Source organism: Kockovaella imperatae, assembly GCF_002102565.1.
Source record: "Kockovaella imperatae strain NRRL Y-17943 chromosome Unknown BD324scaffold_16, whole genome shotgun sequence".
NCBI classification, from domain to species: domain Eukaryota; kingdom Fungi; phylum Basidiomycota; class Tremellomycetes; order Tremellales; family Cuniculitremaceae; genus Kockovaella; species Kockovaella imperatae.
In genome coordinates, this window is record NW_019028956.1 from 190,526 (window position 1) to 202,274 (window position 11,749).

General features: G+C 56.3%; 4 protein-coding genes across 4 annotated transcripts; 3 read left to right on the plus strand and 1 right to left on the minus strand.

Annotated features, from left to right (window-relative positions):
- Positions 1 to 321: 321 nt before the first annotated feature.
- On the plus strand, positions 322 to 2,892 carry BD324DRAFT_637845 (hypothetical protein). Its single transcript, XM_022017054.1, has 11 exons — positions 322 to 540; positions 590 to 717; positions 772 to 878; positions 918 to 970; positions 1,009 to 1,066; positions 1,101 to 1,160; positions 1,198 to 1,258; positions 1,299 to 2,202; positions 2,240 to 2,279; positions 2,320 to 2,425; positions 2,470 to 2,892. Exons 1-11 carry the CDS (start codon positions 430 to 432, stop codon positions 2,849 to 2,851), a joined length of 2,010 nt encoding a protein of 669 aa, XP_021868259.1. The 5' UTR covers positions 322 to 429; the 3' UTR covers positions 2,852 to 2,892.
- On the plus strand, positions 2,893 to 4,459 carry BD324DRAFT_637848 (mitochondrial carrier domain-containing protein). The gene is made up of 4 exons (XM_022017055.1): positions 2,893 to 2,990; positions 3,035 to 3,190; positions 3,232 to 3,434; positions 3,474 to 4,459. Exons 1-4 carry the CDS (start codon positions 2,937 to 2,939, stop codon positions 4,078 to 4,080), a joined length of 1,020 nt encoding a protein of 339 aa, XP_021868260.1. The 5' UTR covers positions 2,893 to 2,936; the 3' UTR covers positions 4,081 to 4,459.
- On the plus strand, positions 4,429 to 6,167 carry BD324DRAFT_637852 (hypothetical protein). The gene is made up of 6 exons (XM_022017056.1): positions 4,429 to 4,823; positions 4,865 to 5,056; positions 5,095 to 5,250; positions 5,297 to 5,451; positions 5,490 to 5,559; positions 5,597 to 6,167. The coding sequence occupies exons 1-6, from the start codon at positions 4,461 to 4,463 to the stop codon at positions 6,011 to 6,013; spliced, it is 1,353 nt and encodes a 450-aa protein (XP_021868261.1). The 5' UTR covers positions 4,429 to 4,460; the 3' UTR covers positions 6,014 to 6,167.
- Positions 6,103 to 10,220, minus strand: BD324DRAFT_637857 (hypothetical protein). The gene is made up of 4 exons (XM_022017057.1): positions 9,503 to 10,220; positions 7,086 to 9,250; positions 6,598 to 7,039; positions 6,103 to 6,553 (listed from the first exon to the last, which is right to left on the minus strand). The coding sequence occupies exons 1-4, from the start codon at positions 10,082 to 10,084 to the stop codon at positions 6,296 to 6,298; spliced, it is 3,447 nt and encodes a 1,148-aa protein (XP_021868262.1). The 5' UTR covers positions 10,085 to 10,220; the 3' UTR covers positions 6,103 to 6,295.
- Positions 10,221 to 11,749: the final 1,529 nt, after the last annotated feature.

Genomic DNA, 11,749 nt, shown 5'->3' on the forward strand with positions numbered 1-11,749 from the left:
TGTAGCTTTTGGAATGAACCATGTCCCTAAGGAAGAGGAGTGTCTCTCTGGATGGGGCTTTTCGTTCTTTCATTTACTATATCTGATCGACAGGAAAAGAACAGGAGGTGTGTTTGGCACAATGTGTATGCAGCCACAAGGGCGCATACACACGGGCGCCACTTTTAACAAACGCCACGAAGACCCCTGAGGGGCAAAACCTAATACGACGGGTTGACGCTCCTAATCGATTACAAAATTGCATTACAAAAATGGTTTGCTAATCAACCCGACGGAGGGGAAAAATAACAACGTAACAAGGACGACGTCTTCGTCGTCCATATATCGACCTGTAACCTATCCTTCTCCCTTGTAGATACTCTGTCTCCAAACCCCCCCCGCCCCCCCTTCCCCAACCCCCCCTTGGCCACTCATGGACACGACATAGTCATGCCAGTAGTGGACTCGCTCTATCATGTCGGCGCGAGTCTCGTCGGCAGGGCCATCCCCGTCCCTGTCGAAGGGGACAAGTGGGTCATGATCGTGGACGAGATTATTTTGGTGAGACATTGTTGGAAAATGAACCTTGCTGAACGGGGATTTCCTGCAGTTCTCCACCATCGTCGGTGCGTTGATTATACTCGGGTCCATGGCATATTTGGAGTTTGCAAAAGGGAGACCAGCGACCACGCGAATGAGAATAGTGCAATCACTCGTGGTGTCGGACCTGGCCTTGGGGTGAGTGAGGGGGGAAGAACATCATACCATATGCTAAGGGTACTTTTATCTCAGCATCGTTGGTGCGATTGGCGTATCCATAGGGCTATCAGAGGGCGGACTGAAGCCAGGGACAGCGTGTGATGGTATCGGCGTGGTGCTCGTGGCCACGATCTGGTCAGGTAAGCCAGTGTCGACTCTGGGGGGCTGAAAACGTTAAGAACACATGTGGACATTGTTGCTGGCTCTGTCAACGTACATGATCTTGATCTACGTGAGTCACGCTCGGCTGACTCGGCTGAACTTTTCAAGCCCCTCCATGCCATCACCCTCTGGCTCGAGAAACGATGGGCGTGGTTGTTGCTGCTGGGTGAGACGACGCACAATTTCATGGCTGATGCCAGTCTGGGTATGCTCGTTTGGTCTCTCCGTCATGGGATATGAAATCTACGGGTACAAGCCGAGTGAGATGTGCTCTGGTGACTCGGCGCTGATGATTAGGCGGGGGCATCTGCTACTATCCCACCGGACTCTTCTCCGAGCTCATGCAATTCATTCCCAGGTGAGGCGCACCAGGGGTGAACGTTGGCTGACCCACCCAGGGCGATCGTTTTCATCGCCATCTCCATCCTCTATGCTCGACTCTACGTCTTCCTCCGTCGACCCGACAAGATCCGCTCCCCTTATTCAGACTCTCCCACCGGCACGTATTCCAATCACCGCAGGTCGTCTCCGTTTGGACTCGAATCGTTCAAACGCAAAAGCCGCGGTCTGTCATTTCTCCGCGTAAAAAGGCGATCAAGAGAAGAAGAAGAGGGACAGCCTACCGCGCCCTTGGAGGAGATTCCCCCATGGGAGCGGGTCGATCTGCCAGTATTTCAGATTGACGGACAAAAGTATGGCGGACCGTCTACCAATTTCAGCCCGACTCGCGGTCGACGAAAGAGACCAAGGACGGGGTTGTTCTCATCCACCCCTCAGACATCCATTCCGAGACCGTTTGGCTCGCTTTCGTCCGATGACGGGCCAGCACCTGTCGATTATGTCTCGCCCTCGGAAGTCGCCTCGCCGAACCGCGAGTCGTGGCCAGATGGCAGTCCATTTGGACAACCACGGATCAGGGTGGAGCAGGACATCAGGCGGGGTTCTGCTGCGACGACTAGCTCTGCGCCGTCGAGACTGCTCGAGACGCCGACGGTACCTACAGCGAGGAACAGTGTCAGCGTGAGACCGAGCATTTCCGATTCGGCATACAACGACGAGTTGATCACCCCCGTGCCAACGGAGCCAAAGCCCAGTCTCGACACGCAGGCAGAAGAAGTGAAGAGTGATACAGAGGATGAGCAGTTGGATTTGATGAACGTGCTCAAGGTGACGGCCCCGCCAAGATCACAAGAGGATCCGTTCGCGCCGAGACAGGGCGAGTCGATCGTATTTGTGGAGGAGAGTATGGCGTCGTATTTGAACAGGAAGACGTCGTTGTTGATGTTGTGGTTTCCTCTGGGCGTGAGTGCTGGACAGTGTTGAGCATGGCTGATGGCAGTATGTCATGTTGTTCTCAGTGTCCCTTGTCAGGATCATTTGTGAGTGTGGCGGAGACTGAATACGGCTCACCACAACCAGATGATATTGCTGGAACGCCGCCAAAGCCGTTGAGAGCGGTCTCGAGGTGGTTCATATTCTCGCAGGGCATCCTTGATGCCATTATCTATGGCCTCGTCGAGTGGCAGTGGGTCAAACGAGCCAAAAGGGCTGGTCGCTGACATTTTAAAGCACAAAACGGATGGTCCGGAGAAAGGTCCGAAGAGATGCCATGTCGCCGACGACATCACCCTCGGGACAACGCCAGGATGGGAGTGGGTCTTGGGTCAGAGCGAGCTTTATTCCACGGTCGAGGTCGCCCAACTCGCCGCGTCTTGGCTCCGACGCCTCGCGATTGTCACAAGGGACAGCTCGCGCCGCGGCGATTGAAATGTCTCAAACGAGACGCGGGTCGCAGCCTATCACGACGATGACGGGGTCGGGGGACAGTAGGACGTCGACTATAAGGCCGAGGCAGGATATGGAGAGGAGTATATTGCAAGAGCTGGTGCCAGAGTATGTGGAGGATCGTCGTCCGAGTATACCGGAGCCAAAGACTCCCAAGCCGGATTGAGGCATGTTGTTTGCAGCATTATCATGCATTATTTTTGGGTTTAAATTTTGATTTTTTTTCTCTCTATCTCTTGACCAACACCACCATGTCTGACGATGGGGCCAAGGCAAATGCAGCGAGGGATATCACGTTTGGATCTGTGGGTTGTTGTGAGAGTGCTGATGGGACTGATGGGGGGTTCAGATTGCGGGGATGATTTCAAAGGTGTTTGAGCATCCGTTTGATCTGGTCAAAGTGAGGTTACAGTCTCAGCCCGGGGACGCACCTGCATCGTTCAGTGGACCGCTGGATTGCTTTAAACAGACGTATGGGAAGGAAGGATGGCGGGGGCTGTATAGGGTGGGCTCAAGGGTATCGGCGGGGTGCGCGCTGATGATCAGGGCTTGTCGATGCCTGTTATCGGCGCTATGGCGGAGAATGCGACACTGTTTTTGGTCTACAACAAGTGTCAAGATGCCATCGTTGCGGCGTCGTCGTCGTCGCCGGGAGTTTCGGAAAAGGTGTTGGGGAAGAGGAGAGAGCTGAGCACGCCAGAGTTGGCTTTGGCCGCCGGAGCTGCAGGCGCGTGTGCGAGTTTTATCTTGTGAGGGTGCGCCTTGGTCAGGCGTTGGGCTGACGAAAGGACACCGATTGAGCTTATCAAGTGTCGGATGCAGGTGCAAATGTTGGTGAGGGAGGCCGGCATGAGCGCCAGCACGGGCGGCCCAGCGAGTAGCGCAAGGACTTTGGGAACTGTCGCTCCACCCGAAGGCCCCCTTTCTCTCATCTTTTCCACCCTTCGTACCCAAGGCATCCGTGGACTCTGGCTCGGACAACTGGGGACACTTTTCCGAGAAACTGGAGGATCTGCCGCGTGGTTCACAACTTACGAACTCGTCTCTGGTTGGTTCCTTTCTCGGCGACAAGCGATGGTCGCGACCCCTTTGGTCAAGTCTGATCTCCCGACATGGCAACTCATGGCATCGGGCGCAGCGGCAGGAGCAGCGTACAATGTCATCCTTTTCCCTGCGGACAGTGTCAAATCGTCCATCCAAACGTGGGCCGAATTACATCCTGATAAGCCGAGATTGGGTTTCTTGGCAATGGGTCAAAAGATTTGGAAGACGAAAGGGATCAAAGGGTTGTATGCGGGATGTGGGATGACAGTGTTGAGGAGTGCGCCGAGCTCGGCCATGATATTCTTCATCTATGAGACGCTGCAGGGGAGGTTTGGCAGGTATTTTGATTAGCGCCTGTGTGGATGTACAATTGGAGCATGATTGTGTGCTGATGGCTAAAGGTGCCTCACACAGACGATCTCCCTCCTGTGTACTCACACAAGGCTGTGCCCAACCAAGTCAACCTTATAAGGCTCTACCCACTCAAGGACATGTTGCTCATCCTCACAGGGCTCTGCCCACTCAAGACACATTGCTGCACTCATCCTCACAAGGCTCTACCCACTCAATTTCCCGCAAAGGCTACCCACATCCCACTAGCATCCTTCAAACGATCCCTTCCCAATTTATCCCTTCAAAGCAGCCCTTCGAAGTGGTCGCTCCACAGGATATAAGAACATGGCAGCAGATGTGCTCTTCTTTCCCCCCTCCCCCCCCCCCATCTCTTCACCATGTGTCACACTTCCCCCGCCGCATCTGTCCTATCACTCTTTGTCACTGTCATTGGTGCCATCTTTGTCGCATGGCATATAAGGTCGTTTGACGGGGGCAAGTGTCTCCTGTTCACCCGACGCGACGCGTTCCGATGGGGTAGGTCGGTCCGGGGCAGGCAAGGCATTACTGATTGGTCCAGTGATATTGATGATGTTGATGGTGTCGCTGGTTTGCGTGGGTTCGCGGGTCAGAGCATTTGGCTGAATGTCAAGTTCCTCACTTGGTGTGGTATCATCACTTGGATCAAGTATCAAGAGGCCTACGGGGTGATTCCTGTGGGTCCTGACGAGGTGGAGATATTGCCAGTGCCATTTCAACTGGTGAGTGGCAGAGAAGGGAGTGCGAATACTGACGTCGACAGTGGTCGGCCACTCGTCAAACACTCATGCGAAACGGTTATCACGTCATGTCGGTCGGATGGGCACTCATGCTCGCAGTGCACGGCGAGGAGACCCTGTACTGGGGCTATCTCATCAACGCCATCCGATCGAGGAACAATGAGAGTTGGTTCAAGTCGATCTATTTCAAGCTCTGGGTTGCGGGATCTCTCGCGGTGGGGATTCAGATAGGTGACGATGGTGCTGATTCCAGGTCATTTGCATCATGCCCGCTGCAGGCTCGATCGAGACGAAGAACATTGTCAAGATGGAGAACAACATCTTTCTCGCGGGGTCCGTCGTGGCCATTATCAACTTTGTCTCGTCGCTGTGGCTCATTGTGGTGTTCCCAGGATTCATCAACGAGTCGGTGGGTATGGTGGAGCAACCTGAGGAGCGCTGGCTGATGACTAAAGCGCAAACAAGGTGCCAATCCAGAAGTCCTGGGTCGCCTGCACTATTTCAAAGAGCTCAACTTGGCAAGGACAGTGTTCAGGTTGCTCTACTCGGCAACGCTCATGGCACTCTCGGTGGATGGGTATACCAAGCACGCGTTTTTGAACACCACTCCGTGAGTAGGGCGTGAAGGGATCCACGGCTGATTGTCAGATTCTGGACCGACTGTCTGTTCGTCTCGGCCTACTTCTCCGCATTCATCTCGACCTGCATCTCGCTCATGGTGAGTTGGTTTGACGAACACCCCGCGCTCATGCCAGATCCTTCTGCCTCGAAGCATGACGTCTGAAGCGGGCATGGGTAGGACGACAGCGCCGGTCTTTGTCAGACAGCCCGCAGGTCCGTTTGGCGTGCGCAAGGTCCGACGGGACGACGGAGCGAGTATCAGACCGAGGGACCTCGAACGCCAGTCCAACCCGTGGGGTGCGCTGGGTGAACGACTCAATCTGGATCGAGCGGATCTGGAGGATCTCGCCGAGAGCCACTCGTCCGCCGACGCCTTTGATTTGCCCTTTGCTGCGCAGCCTGGGTCGAGGATGCTACGAGATGGCGAAGAGCCAAAGCAGAATCTGCCGGGGCAGCTCAAGGACTTTAGAGGGCCGCTGGATGTCAACAGGCCTCAGGAGCCGATGGATCTGAACATTGTAGTGACCTCGACCACGGTCGTGGACAAGTAGATGTGTGCATGATGTACGAGCGAGGTGAAGTCGAGCGAGCTGAATGACATGTACGAGCGAGGCGAAGCCGAGCGAGGTGAATGTCATGTATCGGGAAGCCGCGAGATGAGTGACATGTGTCAATCGGGAAGCCGCGAGATGAGTGACATGTGTCGGAAAGCCACATGGGCTGCTCGGCTTCGCCTCGCCCGTCTCAGCTGCGAGGTGAATGACACGTGCCCGTTGGGAATCTACCTGAGCTGCTCGGCTTCGCCTCGCACGCCTCGCCCCCCCTCGCTCGACTCAGCTTCGCTGCTCGACTTCGCCCCGCCCGCCTCGCCTGACCGACTTTGTCTCCTTTTTCGCCAAAAATTTGCCAATCTTGCTCTGCGCAAAGGTCCACTTTGAATCCACTTCTGTGATAAACGGATGACGTAGACACTCTGCGGCCGTCGCGCGGTTCTCCGACGAATGGACCAAACAGCGCTGGGTCATGAAATCCATCGCCGTGGAAGAGATGCCGATATCGGTGGGGATCGGGGGAATATCCCCTTGGAACACCTTGAAAATCGTCAGCGAGCCATTTTGACCGGCGAACGACTCACCATCAGGATCGCGGTGGTGGGCTGAACCCCCGGGAAGGGCTTTTGACCTGTGAACATTTCGACGACGCAACAGCCGGTACTCCAAATGTCAATTTTGCCCGAGTACGACTTTGGTGTCTCGCCTTTGGTCGGACCGAGAACTTCTGGTGCCATCCAATACCAACTCCCCTTCATCATGGTCTTTTGCTCGATGATCGAGTCGTAGACGTCAGAGTACCGCTTGGAGATGCCAAAATCGACAATCTTGCACTGTCCGTTGAGGTCGACGAGAATGTTGTCCCCTTTGAGGTCGCGATGGAGAATGTTTCGTTCGTGGAGATAGAGAAGGCCTTCGAGGATCTGGCGGGTGAAGTATTTGACGAGTTGTTCTTCGAAACCTCCGGCGAGCGCGGGAGTGCGGTAGATCGCAGCAATGGTGCCACCGGGAATGTATTCGAGGAAACTGTGATGGGGCCGGTCAGGAAGCGTGTAGATGCGCGCGGACTCACATGGACAGGGCTTCTGGTGTTTCCTCCCATCCGAGGTATGCCACAATGTTGGGGTGAAAGAGGTCCTTGAGGAGAGCGATTTCAGATTTCAATGAGTCGAATTGACCCTGGAGTCGCTTGTCCACCGCGCCACCGATCGACTGGCGTTCGACCTGCTTTACCGCCATCATATCGCCAGTAGTGACGTTGAGGGCGAGGAACACCTTGCCATAGGAGCCAGAGCCGATCAGCTCGCCCTTGACCCAGCGGAGAGTGGCCGGTTTGCCATCGGCCGCGGGAGATTCGGGGATCGTCGGGGGAACGTCTTCCAGTCTTGACGGGGTGACTTCTTGTATCTTGTGACCCCACATGCTCGCTCGACGTTTGGGTTTGTCCTCGGGTTTCTTCTCCTCTTGCTCCTTGTGCTCACCGGTGAGGGCGTTTTTGACATCTTTGAAGAGGGTGCGGGCGGCGAGGACACGGATGGATTTGCGGTGGGCGGTTTTGACAACGTCACGGGTGGGCTGGACTGGGGGGCGGATGGGTGCGAGGAGGGGCGGCTGATGTTGCTGTTCGAGACTGGGAGATTCGGCGCCAGGCGTGGTAGGAGTGACGAGACCAGGGTCCACAAAGGGTTTGTCGAGATCGACTTCGGGGAAGGCCTCGTCGAGGACTTCGTACAGGGCTTCGGGGTTGGGCCGATCGTGCCAGCCGGCATGTTGGTCGGTGTTCTTGAACGGACCGCGGCGAGCGTTGGTCTGGACCGAAAGATTGGGTCGGGACGCAGGGAGGAACAGGGTGGCCTCTTCTTGTTCTTCTTGTTCTTCGTCGTCGTTGTCGTCGTTGTCGTCGTCTTCGTCGTCAACGGTGGGGCGGAGGCCATTGGTGTCGGCAAGCATGTGTTGGATATGGGTCCACTGATCGACGTCTTGGCGGGTGACAGTGTTTTGCGAGGACACTGTATCGTCCCAACGACCGCTGCGATCGTCGCCTGCGTGACTCGCGCGACGGGGTGCCGCGGCGAGCGTGGTGTAGGCTTCTGAAGCTGAGCCACGACGTGAGCGCGTGCTGTCGTCCCAGACGTCTTCGAGGTAGGAGAGGGAGGAGGAGGAGCCGTTGCGAGTGTGCGGGCGAGGGAAGGAGACGGGGCTGGGGTAGCGACCGTCTTGCCCAATGGACGAGCTGCGATACATGTCCGTGTCATACGAACGCTTCGAGGTTGACGGTACCGGCGTGTAGGTGCGTTGAGGGACGCCTTCGTAGGGTGGACGGGAGACTGCGGGGGCGGGGTCGGTGTTGAGGGCGGGAAAGGGTCGTTGGCGGTACGAGTAGCCGCTCATCTGGCGGAGACGTGGATCCATGTTGCGTTCGCCGGTGGAGGGAGCGTCATTGCGTGCGGCGATATAACCAGCGGGAGTGCGAGTGGAGCCGTGTGGATGGGAGCCGGGGCGGAACGGCACAGCGGTGGGGAAGGTAAAGTCTGCCCCCTGTTGACGGAAATGTTGAGCCCGTTGACGACGATCTTCTGCGAATTGAGTGTGACGGTCGGTGCGTTGTTGCTGAGCTTCCTGCTGTTCCATGTTCCATGCTGTCCTCGCGGCCTCTTCCTGAGCGCGCTCGATCTCCATTTGGCGTTCTTGTTCCTGACGCCGGTCCTCGGCTTCGACCTGGCGTGCGCGACGTTCGTCTTCTTCGATCTGAGCGGTACGCTGGCGGGCATTTTCCAGCTCCATCTCCTGCATCGCCTCCCAGACGTCTCGTTCGGCTCGCTGTTCGCGACGAGCGAGTTCCTCGTCGGCTTCGAGTTGACGACGGCGGGCGTCTGTCTGATCCTCTTCCTCGCGCTGCAGCTGGGCGATGAGTTTTCTCGTCTCGTCGTCCATGTCAGGGGAGGCAGCTTCATCCGGGGTGGGCAGGCTGCTCGAGCTCGGGGAGATGGAGGCGAGCTGGCGAAAGCCTTTGGAGCGAGGGAGTTCGGTCTCCGGGGCGGCGGGAGGGACAACGGTGGCGGACGAGTCGCCGAAATGATCTTGCATGACGAAGAATTTGAGGTTGGCTTTGGCGTCGCCTTTGGTCAGGCAGAGGTGGAGGAGGGCTTCGTTGGTGAGGCGGGTGGAAGAGGGTTGGAGGTCGACGTCGGTGGTGAAGAGGGAGAGGTGGGGGTATTCGTCGTCACGAAAGCGGAGCTGCACGAGTGAGCGAGCGAAGCTGACGAGCGAGGCGAAGCCGAGAGAGGCAGCTAGCCAGCGAAGGCGACAAAGGCGATCGAGGGCGGCAGCGGCTCGTACGACGAGGTCTGCAGCGACGCAGGAGAGCGACGCAGGAGGAGCCTACGTCGCAAGACTCGCAAACGTCGTCCCGGCCGCTGTCTGCCAATCTCGCTCCCCGCCAGCGCTGCCTGTCTCGGCTTCGCCTCGACGGCCACACCATCCACTCACCTTTGAAAATATCTTATCCTTGATCCCCTCGGCCGACTGCATCCCAGTAATGTCCACCGTGGTGAACGATTCATTGTCTACGGTCGCCTGGACCCGAATCTTCCCCAGGAGCGAACCAGACCGGGCGCGACTGCTCGACGGACTGACCATGTCGGATGGACTGGTGACTCTGGCTGGGTCTGGTGAGCTGATCGGGGGTGAGGGTAGCGGTGGAAGTGCACGGGAGGGTGACGACGAACCCAGTGACGGTCTCTGTTCATGCCGTGGTGGTTCAGGTATCGGTGTCGTCTGAGCTCGCCTGAGGTGACGCTCAGGTTGAGGAGGAGGGAGTGGGGGGAGGAGAGGTGAGGCGAGCGGGGCAGATTGAGGAGCGGGTACGGTGGCATGTTGGCCAGAAGATGAGCTAGAGGTGGCTAATGGGCTGATGGGAGACGTCGGAGAGTATTCTTCGTCCGAGTTGTCCGGGTTGGCGATGAAGAGACCTGGCGCCATGCCGCGACGTCGAGCGCCTAGTGGACGTCGTATGGAGGAGGCGGATGGGTCCCGCGATGGGCCTGGGAGGCCGGGGGATGTGCCTGTCATGGTGGGTTCATGGTGAGGTTGAGGTTGAGTTGCACAAAGGGCGGGGGGAAGGATGATGACGCAGTGGTGTGATTAGGAATTAGGAAATGGGGGTTTATTACGAGGTACCGGCCATATTAGGATCTGGTAAAAGGGTTGATTAGGGAATAATCGCCGTTCGCTCCCGAGAATGGTGCCGTGTTGTCGAGCGGACGATGCATGCTGTTGAGAGTGAGATACGGAAGCTGCGATAGGCGTCGAGCCTTCATGGGCTCGGGTTCCACCGACAGAAGTATGCTGAGATCGATCTTTTGCAACATCAAAGCTCAATGTCCCTTCACATCGATGTTGGCATACTCTGTCAGTGGAATCACTGTCAGCATGAGACATGGAAACCTTTACGACTGGAGCCGACTGCACCCCTGGAAAGACCACAAGGAGACTGATAGCTGCCAATAGTGCACCAACAAGCTAGCCTCGAAGCCAATCATGTGGCTAGCCTCGAAGCCGATCAGGTGGCACCACACTGGGCCAAAGGTGGCAGAATGGCAGTCCGGGCGTCGAGCGATCCGCACAGAGGATGGCCATCATGTATGAGACAGCCAGGTCCTCCTTTCTTGCCGTCGGTAAATAAGCCTCCATCTGTCCCATATCCAGGTCGAGGTCCATCGTCGTACGTTTCATGAGCGATACAGTGGGGTGGCAAAATTATCGCACAAACGTCCATTCAATGGCAAATTATACTGTGGACCTAGACCATTCATATCTCATGCATGCAAACAGCTAGAGACATGAAACTTTGTCAGTGCCTGCAGAAGGGGATAAAGAAGTGACTCTCAAAGCTTGAGATTCATAGTTTGGTTTGTAAGCGACCACCCACCGTCCCTCCTGAGTGTGGCAATTCTCTTGGGCATGCTATCAATTAGCCTGTCTATCTTAGCCTGTGGAATCAAGTTTCAGATCTCCTGTGCAGCACCAAACAGCTCATCAGCTGAGGTAGGACCTTTGTCAAGGTTTGCCAAGCCTGCTTTGAGCATTCTCCATACATTAGGTCTGGGGAGTGGGATGGATGTTCCAATTATTTGAAGCCCAACTTTGACCCCGCTCCTCTGTTCAGCTTGCAGGTGTGTATCCTGGCACCATCCTCTGAGAGCCTAGGGGGCCCATATCCATGCCAGCGACCTTTGACACAGTTCCGTGCTGTATGATCCTTCCTGAGTAGAAGACGGTCGGACTCTTGTTCCATGTCAGGAACAGACCCATCCGACTCGAGGGTCCTTCTTGGATGGTAAGCTTCCTGGATAGAGCGTCGAGCTGGGTACTCATAGACGATGGATATACATATCAACTACAAAGCGGGCTTCCATAGTCGAGCTCCGGGGGTGTCGAATCCGAATATTTTGGTTTCGTTCCCTCACACTCTTTATTCTAGTCTTTCCCGCCAGGCGCGCTGGTTCAAGACTGGGAGGCGCAGCTAGCTCGGATCAGCATGATGGCTACTGAGACCCACCACACAGGAGTGGAGGAGAAGACCCCCGATCAGCTCGTTGGCGTTCCCGTTCCCGATCTTTCAGTCCATCGTCGCCGGCATCTGGTGAGTTGGATCCACCTGTGTGCTAGATATCTACCATACAAGCAGCTTCACGTATGTACATGTCGCTGCTGTCAGCGCGGACTGGACCAAAT